This window comes from Phodopus roborovskii, unplaced genomic scaffold (assembly GCF_943737965.1).
Source record: "Phodopus roborovskii unplaced genomic scaffold, PHOROB, whole genome shotgun sequence".
Taxonomy (NCBI): Eukaryota; Metazoa; Chordata; class Mammalia; order Rodentia; family Cricetidae; genus Phodopus; species Phodopus roborovskii.
In genome coordinates this window covers 26,055,308-26,076,905 of record NW_026125295.1, presented here as the reverse complement: position 1 = coordinate 26,076,905, position 21,598 = coordinate 26,055,308, and the positions used below count along the sequence as shown (strand labels likewise).

Genomic DNA, 21,598 nt, shown 5'->3' with positions numbered 1-21,598 from the left:
TGTGAGAGGTTATGAAAAGGCACTCTGTACAAATCTAAAGAATGCAGAATTCAGCAAAAACAGGAAGATAAAAGCAGAAATAAAAGAAATAGAAGATAAAACTACAGTAGAGAAGAGCAACAGGGTCAAAGTTGTTCCTTTGACAAAACCAATAGACCATTGTAGTGAGTAAAAATGAAGGAACAAAAAATAAACATATCTATAAAAGAAAATGAGGTCCCCAACAGAGGCTCTTTGGAGTTTAAAAAGATAAGAGTGTGTCATGAAAAATGTATGCAAATAAATCTGAAAGTTTAGATGAAGTGGATAGCTTTCTAGAAACATAAGCTTTAGTAAACTATCCAAAAAGAATAATGAAAGAAAAATTGAATCAGTCACTAAAACATCCATTCACCAGAAGCACAATACTGGTGTTGTTTAGATGAGTTCAATTTAGCTTTGAATTTTATAAAACTCTTTCAAGGGAAAAGAGGAAGCAGGAATGTACCTCTACTATCATCATCGCAGAGCTAACGCAATACACCTGAGGTCAAAAACAGTCCACATCACTGTCTTAGTTTCTTGTCTTGATGCTGTCATAAAACAGCTGAATTTATTCTGTCTCACGGTTCAGGATCCAGTCTGTCACCTTGGTGAAATCATGTCAACAGCAAGGAGCTTGAAGCAACTGGATACAGGGCATCCACAGTCAAGAAGCCAGAGAGGGATGCATGCATCCTGCTGCTCAGCTCTGCTTCTACAAGTGTGTACTTCTGGGTTCAAGCCAGGGAAAGGTGCCTCCCACAGTGGCAGGTCTTCCCACCTTGGTTAAAATAATCAAGATAATGCCAAACCAGCATAGTCAGAGGCTTGGCTCCCAGGTGATTGTAGAGCTCATCAAGATGACAACTGAGATTAATCACCAACTGTAATGAAAGTGAACAATGTATGTCAGTCTCACGGGAATAGATATGAAGATTTGGAACAAAAAGACATCAAGCTGTATTTATCAATGTTTAAAAAGCATTAAGCAATCTAGTTCCATCCTAGGGAAGGGCTGGGACTCTGAAACTCTTATACACTTCCCCCCCCCACCCCTCTTCAACAGAGCTCCCTGAGCCCTTAGGGGAAGGATTTGATGGAGACAACCCATTTATGACTGTGGGTTCCAAAATCTCTTGCTCTCTGCACATTGCCTGTCTGGGGTGGTCTCTGTATCTGTTCCCATCTGCTGCAGGAGGAAGCGTCTCTGATGGTAGCTGAGCAAGACATTGATCTGAGTCCAGTGGAATGTTGTTAGGAGTCCTTTCATTGCTACATTCCTTTAGCTGAATAGTAGTATCTGGGTTTTGTCCTCTCCCCGCCCCCACCAGGTCCCTGGTGTATCTAGTCTCAGGTTCTTATCATTGAATTGGAAAGTTTGAACACACGTTAATTATATGGTTTCTTGGAAAAACAGAATCAGAAATAATTATCTTTATCTGTTAAAGACTGTTTAATTAAAAACTATAGGAAATTATAGATGGTGGTGAAGCTTTGGCATTATAATCTCTTTTATATACTCAAGTCAAGTGGCTCTCAATCTTCCTAATGCTGAGACCCTTTAATATAGTTCCTCAAGTTGTGGTGACCCCCACAACCATAAAATTATTTTCATTGCTACTTCATAACTGCAATTTTACTACTGTTATGAATCATAATGTAAATATCTGTGCATACCAATGGTCTTAAGCCATCCCTGTGAAAGGGTCATTTAACTGCCGAAGGAGTCATGACCCACAGGTTGGGAATCACTGAGCTATTAGGTTTGCCCCTGATTATATGTGTTTTTGTTGCTTTCTATCCTTTTGGATTTAAGCCAAAAAATATCTCGGGTGTTGATCGGTGTAATTGTCACATGATTTCCTTACAAGTTTTGAGATGAATACTTGCTCAGTCCAGGGTTTATATCCTGTACATTTTTATTATTATGTTTCTAAATGTCCATAAGGGAAGGTTGTAAAAGGCTACTCAATTGGGATAAAACGTACTGAGGGTTCACTTCTTGCCCTCTCCAAGAGTCTGAGGGGACAGCCCAGTGTCTAGTTACACCTATCCCCATATACATTTCATGACAATATTCAGTCCCAGAAAACAAGACTTCACCAGACACATTACTGAAGTTCCCAACGGCCACAACTACTACTAAATATTCACAAAGCTTAACAACAAGAAGAAAGATCAAAAATTGAAAACAGATGTAACTAATACTTTAAAGAACTAAAGTATGATAGGAGTAATATGAAACAAGTATAAAAAGATGTAAGAAAAAAATTGGAAATATTAAATTTTTTTAAGTTCAAACACTGAGTTTGAAGTAGTCAGTTAATGGGAAAGTCAGTTAAACCAAGAATCATTAAAACACATACATACATACATACATACATATATACACACAAATCTTATACAGTTGATTTTGATTTACAATATATAAAAGCATATTTATTTGTAAATTTTTGATTACTTGGTACATTAGTCAGCTTTCTGTTATGATGACAGAACACTCAAGTTAACCAACTCATAAACTATAAAAAGAAATTGCAGGCTCACACTTTTAGCCATGGCCACTTGGCTCTGTAATTGGAGCCTATGGTGGCAAAACAACACTGTAGGAGTATATTGCAAATGGGGACATAGCACCTCAAGGGAGCTGAGATGCAGAGAGGAATAGCCAGTCCCAACATCCTCACTAAGTGAGGATGAAACCTCAGTGGTTTCATTTCTTCCATTAGGACCCACCTCCCAAAGGTTCCATTGCCTCCCATGGCATTGCAGGCCAAGGACCACACCCTCTAAATCATGGGCCTTGGGGAGCATTTCAGATACCAGCAAAAACAGAACAATACTTGTTTTAAGCATCTGCCTTTGAATATTAAATTTTGAACTTATCTTTATTATACAAAACACCCCCAAAATATATATCAACAAGAACATCTAGCTCTCTCTTAGGTCTGAGACAAAAGCCAGACATTGGCAAAGTAATTTAAACTTAAGAATGCTCCTATATTTAAATATGCAGCATTTTACAGTTGTCTTGCTCACTGCTAATTCCATAGCATTTGCTAAACAGCTTCTGTCAAGTCTTCTAACATGTTTAATTTAGTTCTGTAGAGAGCATCAGCTCTCCTACGCACTCATTTTTAATAAATTGATATGGCTAAATACACAATAACTTACATAAAATTTAAAGCAGAGGTAACCAGGGCTGAGTGGCCCTGGTAAAATGCTTGCCTTGCAATCATGAAAACCTGTGTTTGAACCTTAAAACTCACATTAAAAAAAATCAGAGTGTTATGAAACTTGCATGTAATGCTGGGGTGGAAGGGTGAGGACAGGTGGCATAGGTAGACAGTGACATGGGGCTTGCAGACCCACCAGCCTAGTTGAATCAGTGAGCTCCAGGTCAGTGAGAGATGATCTCCAAAAAGTGGTAGACAGCAACTGAGGGATGACACTTAAGGCTGTTCTCTAGCCTCTACATGTATGTGGATACATGTACAACTGCACACACACAAACATGTATACACACAAATGAACAGAAGGAAATGAGTCAGACATAAGCAGAATGTTCAACAAGCACGCAGACTCTTGGTGAGCACAGCATTCATGTGGGGGGGGGGGAACAAAAGTTACCTGTGCACCTGGAGAGGAACCTACCAGCCATCAGTGTTTGGTGTATGTGATGCAGGAACCAACATGTTCCACAGAAGCAGGGGAAGGGGAATTTCAGTAGCAGAGGCTTTTCCTGTCCACAAGCAAGGGATTTCTTTAGTGTGCAGAGTAGATTTTGATACATCCACACATATCCAAGAGAAATTTCTGAGAGACCTTTGTGAGTTGACGTTGTTGTGCCTAAATATAAAAATAAAATTGTCCATCAAATCTAAGATAAAGCTCCCCTCTAGGCCTGATTTATCCACGCAAAGTTTTTATGCGAAAGTAGAACAGCCTTCCCCAGAAACAAAAAGAAAGACCTTCTTATACTATAATAATTCATAATTTTTGACACTTTTCCTATATTTTAGAAGGCTGCAATATCTTCAGTTCTAAGAGACTCTCTGAAGGAGAGCTTTATAAATCTCACTGAAAAAGAAAGTTCAATGAAGTTAATAGGTACAAAATAAGAATTTTCTGGAGTCCAACATAAGCACGAATAATCTATACACACTGGTTTTAACTGGGTGCTCCAAAGTAATGAGTCAAGGAAACCTCATTTTTATCAGCTATTGATTTATTGGTAATCATGCCTTCCTAAAAAATCATTTGATAGTGGTTCTCAAGGTGAATGGTATTATTCAAATGTCAGTTTTTTTATCTTTCATTTCCATTGATTTCTCTGATTTATAAAAACTCTTTCACAGTTTCTACTTTCTCATCAGGCCCAGCAGAATCAATGTTCTGCTCTGGGCTCCTGGCTTTATATTGAATGCCTTTCTGTGGTCCATTCTGCCTGAGTTTAAAAAAAAAATTGAACTCAGAATCTTCTGAATAATAATGATAATTTTTAACCCTTTGCTTCTAGCTCTCTTACTTTCTCATAGCCAAGTTGATTAACTTTCTAACCACTTAGAGAACAAAATCATTGTTTATATTCAGTGTAAATTTGACTTTTATATAAATTCATTAAATTTAAGATCACATTGAAAGACCCAAGGAAAATATCAATGCCTCCTTCAAATTGAAATATCTTCCTTCATGTTTTTGTTAAAACTGGACCCCAAAGCTAAAGTTTGACAGGAAATCCGGTCAAGTTAATAGTAAATAAGTTTAATTAGGATTCACATCCTTTTTCCTCAGAAATAAAGACTATTGGGAGGATGGTAAAAAAAATTTTCGGTAAAGTTCTGGCGCCTGGCATACTGTTTATAAGTATATAAGATTACCTTCTTTAGTACATTTGCCCATAGAAATTTGAATATGGCAAATACATTAGCATGAATGACAGTGTTCATTAAGAATAAAAAAATCACAAAGCAAGTTCCATTCTTGAGATTTTCAAGCTGATGGTAGAAGAAAGTGCTATTTCAGACTATGCTTCAATGTCTCCCTGCTTATACAAATGAAGACCAGTTTAATTCCAGTGTTTCCTATTGATCTGGTCAATCTAAACAATTCATTGAGAAAATAGCAAGTCCTGAAACAGTACTGAATAATGTCCTAAAATGTAGATAATTTAGCTTACAGTATTTTCATCAAGGAAGTGGGATTGGATAGGAACACAGCATGTGAAGTCTGGGATAAATGTTTGTTGACACAAGAACACATGGTCCTCATGGTGGGCAAAGCATCAGCCATGTCTTGGGTGACTGTCATTCACAGGGATGACAAGGGCAGGGATGATGATACTCACTTTGAAACCCTAAAGGGACATCATTAGAAATCCTTTCTTCTATGCTGTTATGGGCTGCATGTTTGTGCTCTATCCTCCTTATCCATATGTTGAAATTAGAATCCTCAGTGTAATTGATATTTAGAAATTGGGACAATCAGGAGGTTCCTGGCTCTAAGTTCAGGATGGGAAGACATGACAGAATTTAGAGAATATTTTCTGCTCTTGCTGTGAGGATATATCCAATCATCACAAACCAGGACAGGTAGCCTCATCAGACTCTGATCTACATGCTCTTTGACCTTGAACTTCCCACTTTTCAAACTTGACAGAAATAAACATTTTCTGTTGAAGCCACCCAGTCTGCAATGCATTTATCATAACAATCTAGACTAACCAAGACATGAATATTCATCCTGTCCCTCCCCAACTCAAAACTTTAGCATAAGCTAATGAGAAAGATTAAAAGATACAGAAGCAATGTACTACAGCAAGAGAGAATTGTTATGGAAGCTGCAGGCTTTCAGTAATAATGATGTGTCAAGACAGATTCCTCACAACAAATATTGCTGTCCTGATGTGGAGAAATTCTGTATGTAATAGGAGTATAGGGGATAGTTATCTCAATTTTACTACAAACCTAAAACTTCTCTTAAAATAGCTCTAGATCCATACACACAAGATGAATAAGACTAGAATAACTTAAATGAGGAAAACAGATCGTTAAAAAGGAGTAAATACCTTTTAAAAATTAGTAATGTATGAAATTTTTGTACTAGTGCCTAATATTAATATCAGTGTGTCTCTGAACTTATTAATTGACTTTTTTAAAAAACACAATCTAGCCTCAACTCAGTAATTTTCTTTACCTAGTGTTTATTGGTGAAACTACAGAAAAACTAATTATGTTATTCTACAACTTTATTTTTCCCGGAACTAGTGCTGTCAAGTTTTAAGTAAAATGGTTTCTCTAGAGAACTTACCTGAATATATCCATGTTACCCCAGCCCCCCCCCACCCCCCCCCCACACACACACACAGAGAGAGAGAGAGAGAGAGAGAATACTTCAGTTACATTCTAAGCCCTGCATAATAACTACTGCCCTCAGCAAAATATTTGTTTTCCAGACAAAGAAGACTTTTGAATGAAAGGGGCAGTTGCCTGTCACAGACTTGGCCCTTGCTTTTATGTATTCTGTGCAAAGTCTTCTCTGCTGCCAGAGCCAAGTGAGACAAAACAAAATGATGGTCCAGATGATCCATCCTCTTTGAGGCAAAGGAATATAAGTAAGAGAAGTAAACAACATGATTAAGTGGTAAATTTCATCTGAACACAAGGAAGGGGTTTTCAGGGGTTATATAACCTCAAGATGCCACTTGCTTCCTTGTGTAGCATAGTGATTTGAATAAGAATTGTCCCATATTCTCCAGTTGATGGGACTTCTTTTGGAAGGATTGTTGGAGGAGGCATGTCACTAAGGGTGGGCTTCAAGATTTCAAAAGCCCACACCATTCCCAGTGTGTGTTCTCTCTGCCTCATGGCTGTTATATTAAGATTTAAGTTCTTAGCTAATTAAGTTCACTACTCCAGTACCATATCTTCCTCCCAATTGCCATGCTCCCCACCATGATGGTCATAAACTTTAATCCTCCGAGACAATAAGCCTCAGTAACTCTTCTGTAAGTTGCCTTGGTCCTGGTGTCTCATCAGAGCAATAGGAAAGTAACTAAGACAAGTAGTTGTGAAGTTTCTGCCTTTGGCCATAGTCTATTATAGACCACTGAATGACCTCACAAGGGTGTTGGAGAAATTATGAATTAGGTAGCTGTCTGTACTCTACACAGATTGACACTGTCTTTGAAATCTTGTGATCCTAAGGCATGTATTTGTATGTCCTTACATCATAAAAATATATCTAATACCAATCTTATATTAGACCAATATTTCTGATCCATATAATTAAAATATACATGTTGTAAAGCTGGAGACCTGAGGAGTACTCTTAATGGTATCTTAACATAGATGTGACAGTACAGAACCTGAAATTCAATAGAAAAAGGAAGAGAACATTGTAAGTAGAAAACCCTTCAGAAATGAGATTATTATTATCAATGTTAACTGGCTAAAGTAATTTGGCAAATTGAAAGAAAACAGCCTTCCCCTTCAGTTATAACTTTGAAGATTTCAAGAAAACCTGGCTACAGTATTTGTTCTCTATTTATTCAGTTTAATGAAGCCCAATTCCTTGAAGCTGTAACTACATTTATTTCCTATATTAACTTTACTGGCTTAATGATGTCTATTTATCTTCCTAAGATGTGTTTTGTTGTCTTTTTATAGCCTGGGCTTTTGAAGGAGTCATGATTTTTAAAAGTCAAATAAGGTTTAGAAAAGACAATGAAATGCAGAGAGTAATAGAGGGCTGAGTAGCAAGTAGGAGTGCACAGACAGCCCCAAAACATCTTCCTCAAAGAAGTGTTATGACAAGTACCTATGACTACAGGAAATAGATAATCTCAATGACTTCACCTCCAGCAGAGGGATCAGAGACAGAACAGCAACTGTGTAATGGCACCTTATCTGAGACATGTAAATAATCCATACATACCATCACTCTGAATTCTGTGTGCAGCGGTCATATTACTATAGAGCACACCTTCTTAAAATGTTGGGCAAGACTCCACATGGGGGGTGATCATAAGTGAGTGTGAGGGTCATGAATAAATCTTGCATTCATATAAGGTTTCTGATCATTCAACAAACAAAAATTATACATTCAAAATGTTTATGAACCCAGTCATTTCTGGAAGCATTTGCCACTATTAGCATTGTGCAACTTCACTGAAGCCTTGGTTCTAAACACATGACACACACTTGAGAGAATGTCTCAAGCTACACAATAACGAGTATGGTTTTTCCGCCCGCCACCTGGTCTTGTCTTGCCTCCACGCCAGCCTCAATTAACACACAGAGCCTCTGTATTTTATATAATGCTATTGGCCCGGTTACTTGTTTCTTATTGGCTAGCTCTGTCTTAAGTATTAACCCATTTCTGCTGATCTATGTATTTCTCTTACAGGGGAGCTGGCATACTGCTTTCTCCCGACTCTCCATCTTGGCTCCTTACTACTTCCTTTCCTCCTTGTCTCCTAGTCCCACCTATCTTGCTTTCCTATTGGCCAACAGTACTTTATTCATTAACCAGTATGAGAAACATATACAGAATGACATCTCCCATCACAGTCGATTCTATCTGAAGGTCTTCTGCTTAGATTCAAGACTATTGTATGTTATGGACTGCTCCTGTAGAAGTAGATTTAATTACAGAAAGTAAGGATGTAGTGTCTTCCTGCCACCAGTCTCTATATATTTCAAATTACTTTATCTTTGGATTGCATTGTGTTACAGTATTGATTTTTTAACATTGATATTTGAGTTGCTGACTCAGGTTTCTTAAAAAAAATAATTTTGAATTGGAATCAGGAAAGATTTCTAGCAATTTCTGAAATGTCTCTATTTCTACACTTTGTACTGTGCATATGTGGAATGACATTCTGAGCATTGATGGTAATAAAAAATCAAATTATTGATCAATTCTGAAAACGTTGAACATATTCTACATCCTGTAGGAATAAATATTCAGCCAAGATTGGGTCCTTTATATAGGAATAAGCAAATACATTCATCTCATTGCTATGCAAAATTGCTTTAATCTTTATAAATGTTCAAATAAATTGCACATCAAAATTGTTTTAAAATCTATTCCCTTAGATTTATCATCACTGGTGTGTATACCTTTGCATTTTATAAACCTATAAGTTCAAAGTCCTGTAAAATTTCATGGGTGGGATCACAAGCAGGGAAACTTAAGAAGCTCCCATCTGAAACACAGTGGAGGTCTGGAGATTCTCTGAGGGAGAAATGATGAGTCAGAAAGGGCTCATTCAGAGTGAAATTAGTCTTTACCAAGAAATAAGCTTTCTCATGTTTGATGTTTTGAGTGTGCAAAGGGTTGGGTTTTATGGATAGATGGAAGTAACTGACATTTGGGAGAAACTAAGTATCTGCTGCCTTAAGTCACCCTTCCTTAATTAGCCTCCATTAATGGACAAAAATAAATTAATTGGCTACAAAGTAAATTTTGGCTAAATTTACTTCTTTTCACTTAAAAAAAAATGCAAGTGAAAACTATCTGGTCAGAGTCTCATGTATCTTCTCTTCCAATCCCAGAGCTGTTCCAATGAACAAACACAATGTGAGTATAAATATATACCTCTCAAACTCTGAAATACTGCTGCTGCTCACTGTGAAGCTATGAACAAACATCATACCCGAATATGAACTTTCTACGGGAAGCCACATGTTCTTGCAGAAGTAGTCTAGACATTGAACCAAGCTCATGATAGCTCCATTTTTCAGTCCTGTGTTTCACTTAGACAAGTACATGCGTACCTTGGATGAAGTGTCCCTACCTATAAAGTGGAAATAATAGCGTCACAGCCTGAGTGCAGGTCCTTACAACATAGCTTGCTTAAAAATAATCTTAAGTTAAAGTCTTTAATTACTGCCAGTTTATTAGGTCCTACAAACAAGGGAGTTCTTCAGTGTTACTACTACCTTAAAAGTATTAATGTTGCTATTATTAGAAGAGTCTCCAAAGAATGCGCTTTACCAGCAGATAACTAAGATTTTCATCTTTGTGAGAAAGACCTCACCCTGTGGTGAAGTAGTTCTCAGAAGGTCCCAGTGATAAAGGTCTTCATGATATCTCATCTCTTATGCTACAGCCACAAGGTTGACTAGGGGTCACTTTGACAAAATTTCCCAATATGTATAATTATATAACACTCTTGAACAAAACTTTATATTTTCCATACTTCATTGTAATGGACATAAATTCCACAATGCAGGGATTTAAAAAAAAAAGTCACTTATACCCTAGTTTGTTCAAAATAGAATACATCCACTCAACAGTACTTGTTAGTGAAATATGAAATGCTTTCAACAGAAAGCTCTAATGAGTCCATAGTACAATTCATAAAGTGTTTGCCATGTACCCTTGAGGGTCTAAGGTTCATCTCCAAACCTATGTCACAAAGCTTTGTGCAGGGAGGTAGAGACTGAGTTATCCTTGAGGCTTATTGGCCATACAACCTAGCTTAATTGACTAAAGTCCCAATGAAATAACCTACCTCCAAAAAGATAGTTGGCTCCTAAGGAACATGTGAAGTTGATCCTTGCCTTCACACACATATACACAGCCATACATGTTCCCCAGCACACGTACACCCAGGAAGAAGGCGACAAAGATTGAGACTCCAATAAAGAAAACAAAAAAGGACAAACTTCTACATAAATTTTAAAAGATACATTAATTCAAGGATAAAATTCTGCAAAAAAATAAGATAACATCTTAAGTCTTCATTTCAATTGTTTTCCAATTCATTCTGCAGATTATTGCAAGCCCTGGTGTGCTGGTTAGGGTTTGGTTGTTTGCTTGTTTGGTTGGTTGTTTTATTTTTTTTTTTTTTTGATTGTTGTTGATTTGATACAAACTAGAGATACCTAGGAAGAAGAAACTCAATTTAGGAAATGCCTCTGTCAGACTGGCCCTTGGGGAAAGCCTTTAGGGATGGTGCCATTCTGGGCAGGTGGGCCTAGTTTGCATAAAATCTTGAACTGAGCAAGCTGTGGAAAGTAAGCCAGTATGCAGCATTTCTCTACAGGTGGCTTCTGGCCCTGCTTGAGCTCCTGCCCTGACTTCTGTGAGTGACAGACTGGGATGGGGATGAATGAGCCATTTCCTCCTCTCGTTGGTCTTGGTCAATATTTTATCACAGTGACAGAAAGCAAGCTAGGACAACCAGTCAGGATGAATTTCAGTGCCTTTCTTTTGCAACGTATGTGAAAATCACTAGATGTCTTAAACTATCTTAAGCCTAAGTGATGTTGAAGAATTCATGGAACTTAAATTAATATATAATATTTACAAATTAAATTTTAATTAATATTCGTTAACTAGGTGACACTGAACTGTGTAAAATTTCTCAGCGTGGATCATGATAGTGTGATCAAACTTCATCCTTTGGAAGAAATATGAAATGTCCCTGAGAGTTAGTTATAACCATATCTCATAAAACAGGAATTCTTCAGTTCTTAGTAACTCATGCCGATCTGCATAGTATCTAGTGAGTGTTTGCAGAACATGACTTGCTGAGCAAAGTTGTTGCTTGATGAACATGTGAGTGGATACCATGAACTTCCAGAATATTGAAACAGCCTGTTCTCTTAGCAGCTTGAATCTTTCCTGCTCTTGTTGGCACTATTAGCTTGCTTTTTTCTCTCCCCTGAAAAACAGCGCTGCTAATCGAAGGTTTCTTTTAACCTGTGTCACCTCCAAAAATTTGCATACCATGAATATATGCAAACAAAATAAATATGATTTACTATACCAATAAATAAAAAGTTAAGTCAAGTTTTTTTGCCTGACCCTGAGTGGGAAAGACATACATTAGAGATTTTTTACATTGAATTATGAGTTGACTAGTTTGAGATTTGTTGCTGTTGTTAATATTGCTGGCTTTGGGATGAAGCTTTTTTCCTTTTTATTTGTTCATCAATTTTTGCCTAAATTAGCCAGTAATTACATTTCCTCAGTGACTGAATACCTGAGGCCTGACTCACACAATGAAGTTTTAATAGTCAAATTGGATTTGTCTGGTGAGGGGCTTGCTCTAGAGTCCCTTTTGAGACATCTTTAGGAGGTTTTGCATGTGAAACAAAATTGAATTCACCCACAGATTTTCATTAAGTGCCTCAAAAAGGAAATAATTACAATGCCTGTTCATTCAGCCCATGATGTTACATGCTAGAGCTAGACAGAGGAGTGCTAATCAGTGCGGCCTGCCTTGCTATTAAAGGGATCTTTTTAAAATGCTAACAACCATCACAATTTAAAATAAGTGAATCTATCAGATGGTCAAAGGTTTTTAAAAATTGATAAAAATGAATGTTGGCAGGAGTGTGGAGGAAAGGGTACCCTCTGCAGCATGAGCAGAGATGCAAATTGGCTCGTTCTTTCTGAAGGGCAGGCTGGTGGGATGCTCAAAACGGAAAATTAATGTATTTCCACTGACAGAGAGGCCTGTGTCAGGAAATCTACCTGAGGAGTAATCACTCACTAGGGAGAGAAGCCTGGGCAAAGATGCTCCAGGCAGCATTGTTTATAAGTGAAGAGATCTGAAAATAACCAGGTGTCTGGCAGCAAACACTGTGAAGTCAAGTTTAGTAGGAGGAGAGATACAGATGGAAAGTGTGTCACCATTTAGGATTGTTTAGCACCTTTGAATTCAGTTGTATGGAAAGAGGCTTGGGAAGTACTATTGAATTATCTATACAAATACAAATATCACTGAAGTTATCTATACAAAATGTGTTGAGGATCATCCCATGTTACACATGTGGACTATACTTCTGTGCTTAGACAAAGGGAGACACCATGGAAACATACACTCTGCAGAAGAATAAATGCTGCTGTGTTGCTATTGTCTTTCTCTATGCTGGAAAGCAACTTTTAAAGAAAGTAGGAAGTGTACTAAGACAGGACAAGGGTGCCTAGAAATACAGAGACACGGGCTAGCTGCTAACACAAAGCTAAAGGAAGCAAATACTTGGAAGAATTTTTATTTTTATGCTGGTTTTAGTCTCATTTACTTATGAAAGGTATAGTTTCAAAGGAAAGAAAAGTTAAGGTGGCTCTCTGTAAAATACGAAATGTGAACACATGCATATGCATACATTCTGATGCATTCACACACATACACACAAGCATATTTTGTATTGCTTCAATTTTTCTTTCATTGCTTAGCAAAATTCTCTGATGTATATGCCATTATATGAATGTGTTGTTAGCTAACCATTTTATTTATTCATTTATTTGTCAGTTCCATATATAAATATAGAATTTTAATAATTTTCACCCTGTTACTCTCATGCTCTCTCCCTCTTCTACTGAAACCATTCTTCTTACAAGAAGACTCTCTCATACTTTCATATCTTTTTTTATGCTTTTTTTCTAAATCATTACAAAAATATATAATGCTTGTAATACTTCCGGATTGGAAATTACATACAAAATCACGGATAACTTATTGCATAACTCACAATTGGGTTTGCCTTTTTCAATATAAATTGCTGGTTTATCCAGAGTGTGTTTGAGTATATCAATCAAGTTAGGAATCATTTTGTTATCATTGTTTTCCCCTGCATTGCAAAGTGACTTTAAAGAAATTAAGAATAATGAATATTAGGAATCATTGGATAAGAAATCATCGGATAAGAAATCATTGGGTATTGGTGGCACATGCCTTTAACCCCAGCACTCGGGAGGCAGAGGCAGATGGATCTCTGTGAGTTCCAGACCAGCCTTGTCTACAAGGACTAGACCCAGGACAGGCTCCAAAGCCACAGAGAAACCCTGTCTCCAAAACCCAAAAAGATCGCCTGCAGATACAGAAGTGAGCAGCTAATGGTGATGCAAAGTTAAAGGAAGCAAGCATTTCATTTCTTATATTTTGTTATTTTTCCTCCATATTACCTGATTTGCAATGTAATCTATCCCATGTCAACATAAAAATACAACTCTCACTTTAAAAGGGATAAGAGATAGTTTATTCTAGAGTCAGTTGTGAGACCAGGAGCACGGATGTAGGTCACTCAAATTCAGTGTTCCACTATGGGAGTAGTTTCATGAAGTTTTTAAGAACACAAGTTTTTAGAAGGCCAAATTAAAATAAAAAATAAATAAATTCATAAATCCAGGCACTTCTTAAATATATTGGGTAGGTCGTTTCAGCAAAGCAAAGCAATGTCACCTTTAGGCCTCTGATGCTGTTTGATGACTCTTAGCCTTTTGGGTGGTGAAAACTAAGGTTTTGTTAATTCCAACCAGTTTTTGTCTATTAGTCACAGAATATTAGATCCAACACAAGGGTGACCAAGGAATGGTTATTCATGGGACTGAAGACAGCCCAATTAGTCTGGAACTTCAGCATCCCAACATTTCTACACCACTGAAGTTACAGTCTCTCTGTCTTTGCAGGCACACTTCTTTACAAGAACCCACACCTAGCAATCAACCTTTCCCCTAATTATATAATAAAACTGTAAATTCTTCCTAAATTGGCATACATTTTATTGTAATTCAAAACAGAATGGAATATAATTGACAAGAGCTACCGACAATTTTTTTAACCTTGAAATATATATGTATGCAAAAATAGCTGTGGCTAATAAGAGCTGCGACTGGCTAGTCAGGAGAGCTCTCCCTCAGAAAGCTGGGTAACATACAAATAACACCTATCCAGAAAGGTTGACAATCTTCCAGGATTGCAAGGACTTGAAAGACCAAGCTACTAAATAAAAACAAATTAAAATAGTGTTATAGGTAAATGAGAGATGAGAGAAATTAATGTGTTGGGAGATAGATACAATATAGAGTAATTGAAATTGACAAGGCTGAAGGTACATTTTGAGATCACTCATCACATTTGTCAGGATTAAAAAAGATTTATCAAGAATGAAGATAAAAGTAACCTAAACTGGAGGGTATTTATAATGATAAATGCACTAACATTAATAATATTATGAATATTTGTATCACAGTAAATATAAAATGCATATCATTGATACAAGTAGAGATTCAGACTAATCTACTGTGTCTACTAAAATAATTACATCTAATTTAAAATCTTCCTACAATATAATTGTAGACCCAGAATTCTCCTAAGCTCTAAGGAAGAGTATGTGAACCTTGTTTGTGAGCTTGACTACACTTGTATATCTTATACAGCTTTAAATACACAAGATATACACTCAACAGCCAACACAGTAATATCAAATAATCAGTATCGTATTTTCAAAACAGCATTGTTACCAACTGAGCTTTCCTGATGATATACAAGAACCCTTTGTACTCTATGATTATCTTAATAAGTGTACCTGTTATTTGTCATCTTAACAAAACTAGAGTTACCTACAAAGAGGAAACCTCTACTAAGGAATTACTTCATCAAATCAGCCTGTGGACATGTTTATGGGGCATTTTCTTGATTAATTATTGATATGGAAGAGTCAGCCTACTGTGGGCAGTGCTACCCATTGGCAGATGGTCCTAGGTGGCATAAAAAATCATGCCAGTAAGCACCACTGATTCAGTTTCTGCCTCCAGGTTTCTGCCTTATGTTACTACCCTGATTTTCCTCAATAATGAACTGTGACAGGGAAGTATAAGCCTAACTAAAATATTTCCTCCTCAAGTTGGTACTGGTTAGTGTTTTATCACAGCAATAAAAAGCAACATAATATAATTAAGTAAAAGATTACTTATGAAAATCAACACATTGTTTTAGGTCCCATTTCTAATATGAAGAGAATTGAAGGGAAAATTATAATCCATAAATTATTCTGAACTTGATAGAGAAACACTACACACTTTTCTCTTGGAATTAAAAATAAAGCAAAGAGAGACTTAATGCCTTATACAGTCCCTACTGTATTAGAGGTTTTGACAAGTGTAATGAAATGAGATCAACAGTTACAAAGGATGCCAACTACATTTTGGCTGTAAAGGAAAATGATCAAACTTACTCTTATTTTAGAACAATATTGATTTTGAAGAATAATCTACCAATAACTATGAAAACTATTACATAAATTTAATAAGACACCAATAAAAGATTCATTTAAAAATAAAACAAATATGCATACATGTACACCTTACACATGCATATATATATGTATATATATATGAATGTAGCAATAAACAATTAGAAAGTGAACTTAGATATGTTATACTGTTTTCAATAACAACAAATCACCAAATGGTTCTTAATGTAAGCAAGGATGTTCAAAATATTCATGCAGAAGTTATGAAGAGAAATTAAAGTTGAAATAATGATAAAGGTAGAGAGTTAATGTATTAATTCCATGTTCCAAAACTAGAGTTATCCACATTTATCTAAAAATTCAATGCAATTTCAACCTAAGTATTAGCGTGCTATTTTGTGCAAATTGACAAGATGATTTCTAAATTCAAATGTCAAGAGACAAAAATATGAATTCAAAAAGCATAAAAAGAAAAACAAAAAGCACAACCATACTATTGGCAGGAATGTGAAGTGATTGGAACCGTAGGCGGGAGTGGGAATGGACACTACCCTTCTAGAAGACAGCATGGCACTCCCTCCCAGTAATTCTCCAGAAAGGGAAATGCATAGCAGCAAAACTCACCGTACTCAAAACACAAACAGCAGAAATGTTCAACTGCACTGGCTTGAATAAGCAGACGATGGAATATTAATATAACAAAAAATGAACTGCCGTACCAAAAAAATGAAGACTCTCACAAATACTTTATTAGGTAGTAGATGATGAAGTGGACACATTGTCTAATTTTGTTCATATGAAATTGAAAAACAGAAAAGGGTGATTGGTGGTGGTGTAAGTTCTAATTAGGAGGAAGTGTGTGTGAAATGAAAGGGTGAGACTGCTCTTGGGTGTTGGCACTCCTTTTGTAAACTTTAAATTGTTGACACGTGATTTATAGGTTATATATGATCTTCTGAGTAATGAAAAATCAATACAATTATTTTAACATATGTGGAATCAAGTAAATTCTGAATAGCTTAGAGCATGAGATCAGGCCAGCTCTATGTATTGTGATGCATTATGGGTCAATGTTACTTAAAAAAAAAAAAAAAAACCATGGAAGTCAGACAGAACAGGCAGCTGTGGGAACAAAGAAACTGATCCTAGAATGAACTTTAATGCAAAGTGCAGGACTCATGCTATGTATATGTACACAGATGTTTATAATAGGTAGTAGGTTTCAGTATGCTGAGTGGATAAATCAAACTAAAATTCAGCATTATCAAAAGGAAGAAAATCTGTCAAGCAAACACTCAAAACCATAGACCCAGAGTAAAATGAACAGTAAAATCTCCTGTCATACCTCAACTAGTAGAAAGAACTGATGTGTCCCATAGGCTCCCTTTTTCTCTTTAAGATGAGTGGCAATAGGCAAGAATAATAAACTTTCCTATTATCTTTAAAAGGGTCGGAAAATTGACCCCATGCCTTTTAGAACAGAATGGATCTTCACTTTGCTTTGAGATAAGTTAGATAAAAGAACTTAAAAAAATATTTGACCAGTGGGATGCTACCTGGAGGTAAAGGCTTGGGAAGAAGTAAGGTCCTGATGGTGGGTCCCTCGTGATTTTAATCAGTGTTTTCATAAAATAGAAGAAAGCCAGACTCTTCTGTGATTGCTTACCACAAGCAGGGGTAAATGAGAAAGGAGACCATCACCAGCATCAGATCAGCTGCCACTACCATCTTGTACATCTCAACTCCAAAATTATGGGAGACGAACTCCTTTATTTAATCCAGGCAGACTAGATCCTTCGTTAGGGCAGCTCACACTATTTGAGCTATTTCCCCCCTTGCTTTGGGGAAAAGTGAAGGCATAAGGAGGCAGCAAAGGTTCTCCATCATCTGTTTTCCCCAGCCCTATGTTCTGTATTTGCAGTAGTTACGTGAGTGACAGTATTTGTTTACATTGCTGCCCTAGTATGAGAGTGGAGTGCTCACAGAAATTGATGACGCTGCCACTGCAGAAAGACCATCTTGCTCCGAAGGAGTGGTGTCTTTTTTAATCCTTTCTTTCTATTTCTGGTTTTAAATAATGTTTCTGACAAGATCCTACTTCTCTTTCTGTCAACTGTCAGGGAACAGGTATTGGGCATTATTTGTGGGGCTGTAAATACATTACATGAAAAAATAATGAGTCCTCACAAAGTCAGAAGCAATGCCTCCAGAGACATTTACCTAACTTGATTTATGTAGGTCCGGGAATGAAGTTTCAGAAACTTCCATATGGAAAGCCTGGATCATAAAATAAAGTCTCTGCCAAATCAGACTTTGGTATAGCCCCTGGACACATTTCCCTTCTACTTTTAATATGGAAGTTAGAAAATGCTTTTTATGTTCAACTTAAATTGTTTAGTTAATGGTCTAAGAATAACTCTGGGGAGCACCCTCAGCATAGCATGTGATTACTCCATTCTTCCCACTGAGTTTGATGTATCTATTGTGTTCTTGCTGCAGAAACTGATCCCTGGGATTAATCATCCCCTTTACTAGCTAGAAATTGTAGACATTTAATGGATATACCTACATCAGTCAATTTTATGAGTCTCATTGTCTAGGGTTTGAAATAAACTAATCACTCTAATGTTAAAATATAATTGATGTTCATTCTCACTCCAAGTTTTCTAGGTTTGTCTCTCCTGCCTGCCTGAAGAGGCTTTTTTTTTTTTTTTTTTTTTTTTTTTAAGATGCTTTCTTTTCTTTTGTTCGTTTAACTGGGGCTTTGGAACTTTGGAACTGGGTGAGGTATAGATAGGCAGAACAATCTTAGAGTCTTTACCATAGCACAGCTTGAGTGAGCCACTTGACCTTCACGTCCTTAACAAGGAATATTTTGCCATCATTAGTGGGAACTGTTCTGTGAACACCACCTGAGGTATCTCTGGAAGCCTGACAGTTAAAAATAATAGGACACCAACATGGCTGTGGCATGAATCACTGGACAGAGAACCAAGGATGAAAACTGACCTTATAGCAGGAGCTAGAGGCCAAAGTGGTGGCTAGCCCACTCAGTCATTAAAGTTACAATAAACAAGCTGTACACAATCTGAGTCATAATCAGTGGGTTTCCGTCTCTGTTTTGTTTTCAGCTGTTTGAATTTATGAACTTCCTGGCTGAGAATGTCATCTTCTGCTACATGGGCCTGGCTTTATTCACCTTCCAGAATCACATTTTCAACGTGCTTTTTATACTCGGAGCTTTTGTATCCTTTGAAGGAAAAAAAAAATAGAACAATGGTTAAACCTTTTTCCTAGTAGGACTTTGAAAACATCAGAGAAGTCAACATGCCCATTGTACTTTCACCACCAGAAGCATCATGCACATGTAAGTTTATTTCCATCAAATAATACCTTCTGGGACTGTGGAGTTAGCTCAGAGAAGTATTCTCCTTACTAGCATGAGGACCACAGTGCAATCCCTAGAACCTACAAAATATCTGGCCACAGTGGTATGTGATTGCTATCCCAGTTCTGGAGAAGCAGAGACATGCAGATCTATCTCTAGGACTTACTGGCCAGCCAGCCTAGTCTAATCAGCAAGTTATGTTCAATGCACACATGTACACACACACAGGGAGAGAGAGAGAGAGAGAGAGAGAGAGAGAGAGAGAGAGAGAGATCATTCCCTCTCTAGAATAGATAAAATGTAGACCCAGCTTTTAATACAGAGGGTGCATCTTCTGTAGGGCTGGTGTAGGAGGCAATCCCCATGGAAGCGAGTATCTGGTCAAACGGACACTGAAAAACTAAAAATGACCTTAAGAAAAGCCTGCAGCTATTGTCCATCCCACTTGGAAAATGGGATGATGCTTCCCTCAGTCACAGGCAGATGATCTTTATGTCTGGAGAGCTTGTCATGTCCCTGTGTCCACTGTTCACCTGAATTTGGTGTCAGTCTCTCACCACTAGAATTCTGCTGAAATCTCAAATTTTATCTAGAACCTACATCTTAGAAAGAAGGAAGCTATCTCACTCCAAATAGCTTCATCCTTCAGAGGACAGGCTAGAAAAGGAAGATGACCAAAGAAGGAATAGAGACAATAGCAAAGGAGGGAGGCTTATGGCTGACCTTTTCAGTAGATGTTTCCTTACAAGACTTTGGCATTTGGAAGTAGCAGTTGAGATATACATACATACATACATACATACATACATACATACATACATGCATGCATACATACATATATATGTGTGTGTATGTATATATATATACATATATATGTGTGTGTATACATACATACATACATACATACATAGACAGTCAGTTCCTCTCAAAATTAAATCCACTAAATGGGAAAGGTAAGCAAGCTTACTAGAAACAGGCACATGAACTGATGGGAAGTGAGATGGAAACCACCATCAGGAATATATTTATTCTTTCCAAAATGCTGCTGGAGAAGATAACACCACAGTACCAGGTGTCGCTACCTCACAGCTTCCAGGAGAATTGAGGATACAGTCACTCACCAGCAACATAAATGTGACAGGAAAATTCAGTGATTGAAATGGCATGACTGTACCAACTTTCAGCCAAGCACATGTTCAAAGAAAGATAAAGTTTTATGTCATTCTGGGAATGAACTGACATTGAATGGTGAATTTGGTGAGTTAGACATATATAAGTTGTCATGTTTATCCTTGTTTTCTGGGTTATATCATGGAGAAGCATACTCACATGATATCTAAGCATGCTTAGGCAGACCCTCTGTGGCAATGTTTTCCTCAATGCATCCCAACAGCTAGCAATTTTTGTTGCCAGAGCCTGCAACATTTATCCCCTGTCCTTCCTCCTGAATCTGGGCCGGAAACAGAAGATCCCATGGAACTTCCAACACATGATGATGTTTTCAGGTATGTGAACTCATTGTTCATCCATGCTGCCACTCTCCCATCTCTGCAGAGCACAGGAAGTCATGTGGGGGCCTGCAGCACTCATGAAAAGCTGTGTTTTCTTTATCCTTGGATCAAGCACTGGATTCATCCCTCAGTGCTGAGCAACTGGGAGTACTTGCTCCCAATGAGAATTTCCCAAAGGGAAATTCCTGGGGTGACCTTCATTATCTGACTAGAAGTGAGCCTGGGCTGAGCACTGGACTTTCTTCTGGGCTATCAGAGCCATTTCCATATTGAGGAATTTAATTACCATCCTCTCCATTGCTGGGCGTAGTACTGAATGATACTCCCCTTCTCGCTGTGCCTTTACCATCCATGCAGGGCTCCAGAAATGTTTCATGGTTACCACAAAGCTAATCAGATCCATGTGGGCTCTGTTATTAGTTGAAAGAACACGTTAATTAAGCACCAGCAGGTGCACAAGAGTGGATCCAGGCTCTGTCTGATGGAAACACAGGTCTCCTCTCCCAGGAATGTTCTCATTGCTAAAATGTGAGCTCTTTTCCAGAAGAAAATACAGCAAATGAGTTTGCTGACCACTGAACTATTCTGAGGGATTGCAGCTGTTCTCTATTTAATTATCTTTCCCTGATTGGAGACAGAATTAAAAGACTCTATGTACCATCTATGTGTGTGTGCACCTACAATAT

General features: G+C 37.3%; 1 protein-coding gene across 1 annotated transcript in view; it reads left to right on the top strand.

Moving 5' to 3' along the window:
- Positions 1–21,598, top strand: part of Slc9a9 (solute carrier family 9 member A9) — a 521,392-nt gene that overhangs the window by 289,950 nt on the left and 209,844 nt on the right. The window contains exons 10-11 of the mRNA XM_051207129.1: positions 19,145–19,258; positions 20,795–20,906. Coding sequence (XP_051063086.1) covers positions 19,145–19,258; positions 20,795–20,906 — 226 coding nt within the window. The remainder of the gene's footprint in view (positions 1–19,144; positions 19,259–20,794; positions 20,907–21,598) is intronic.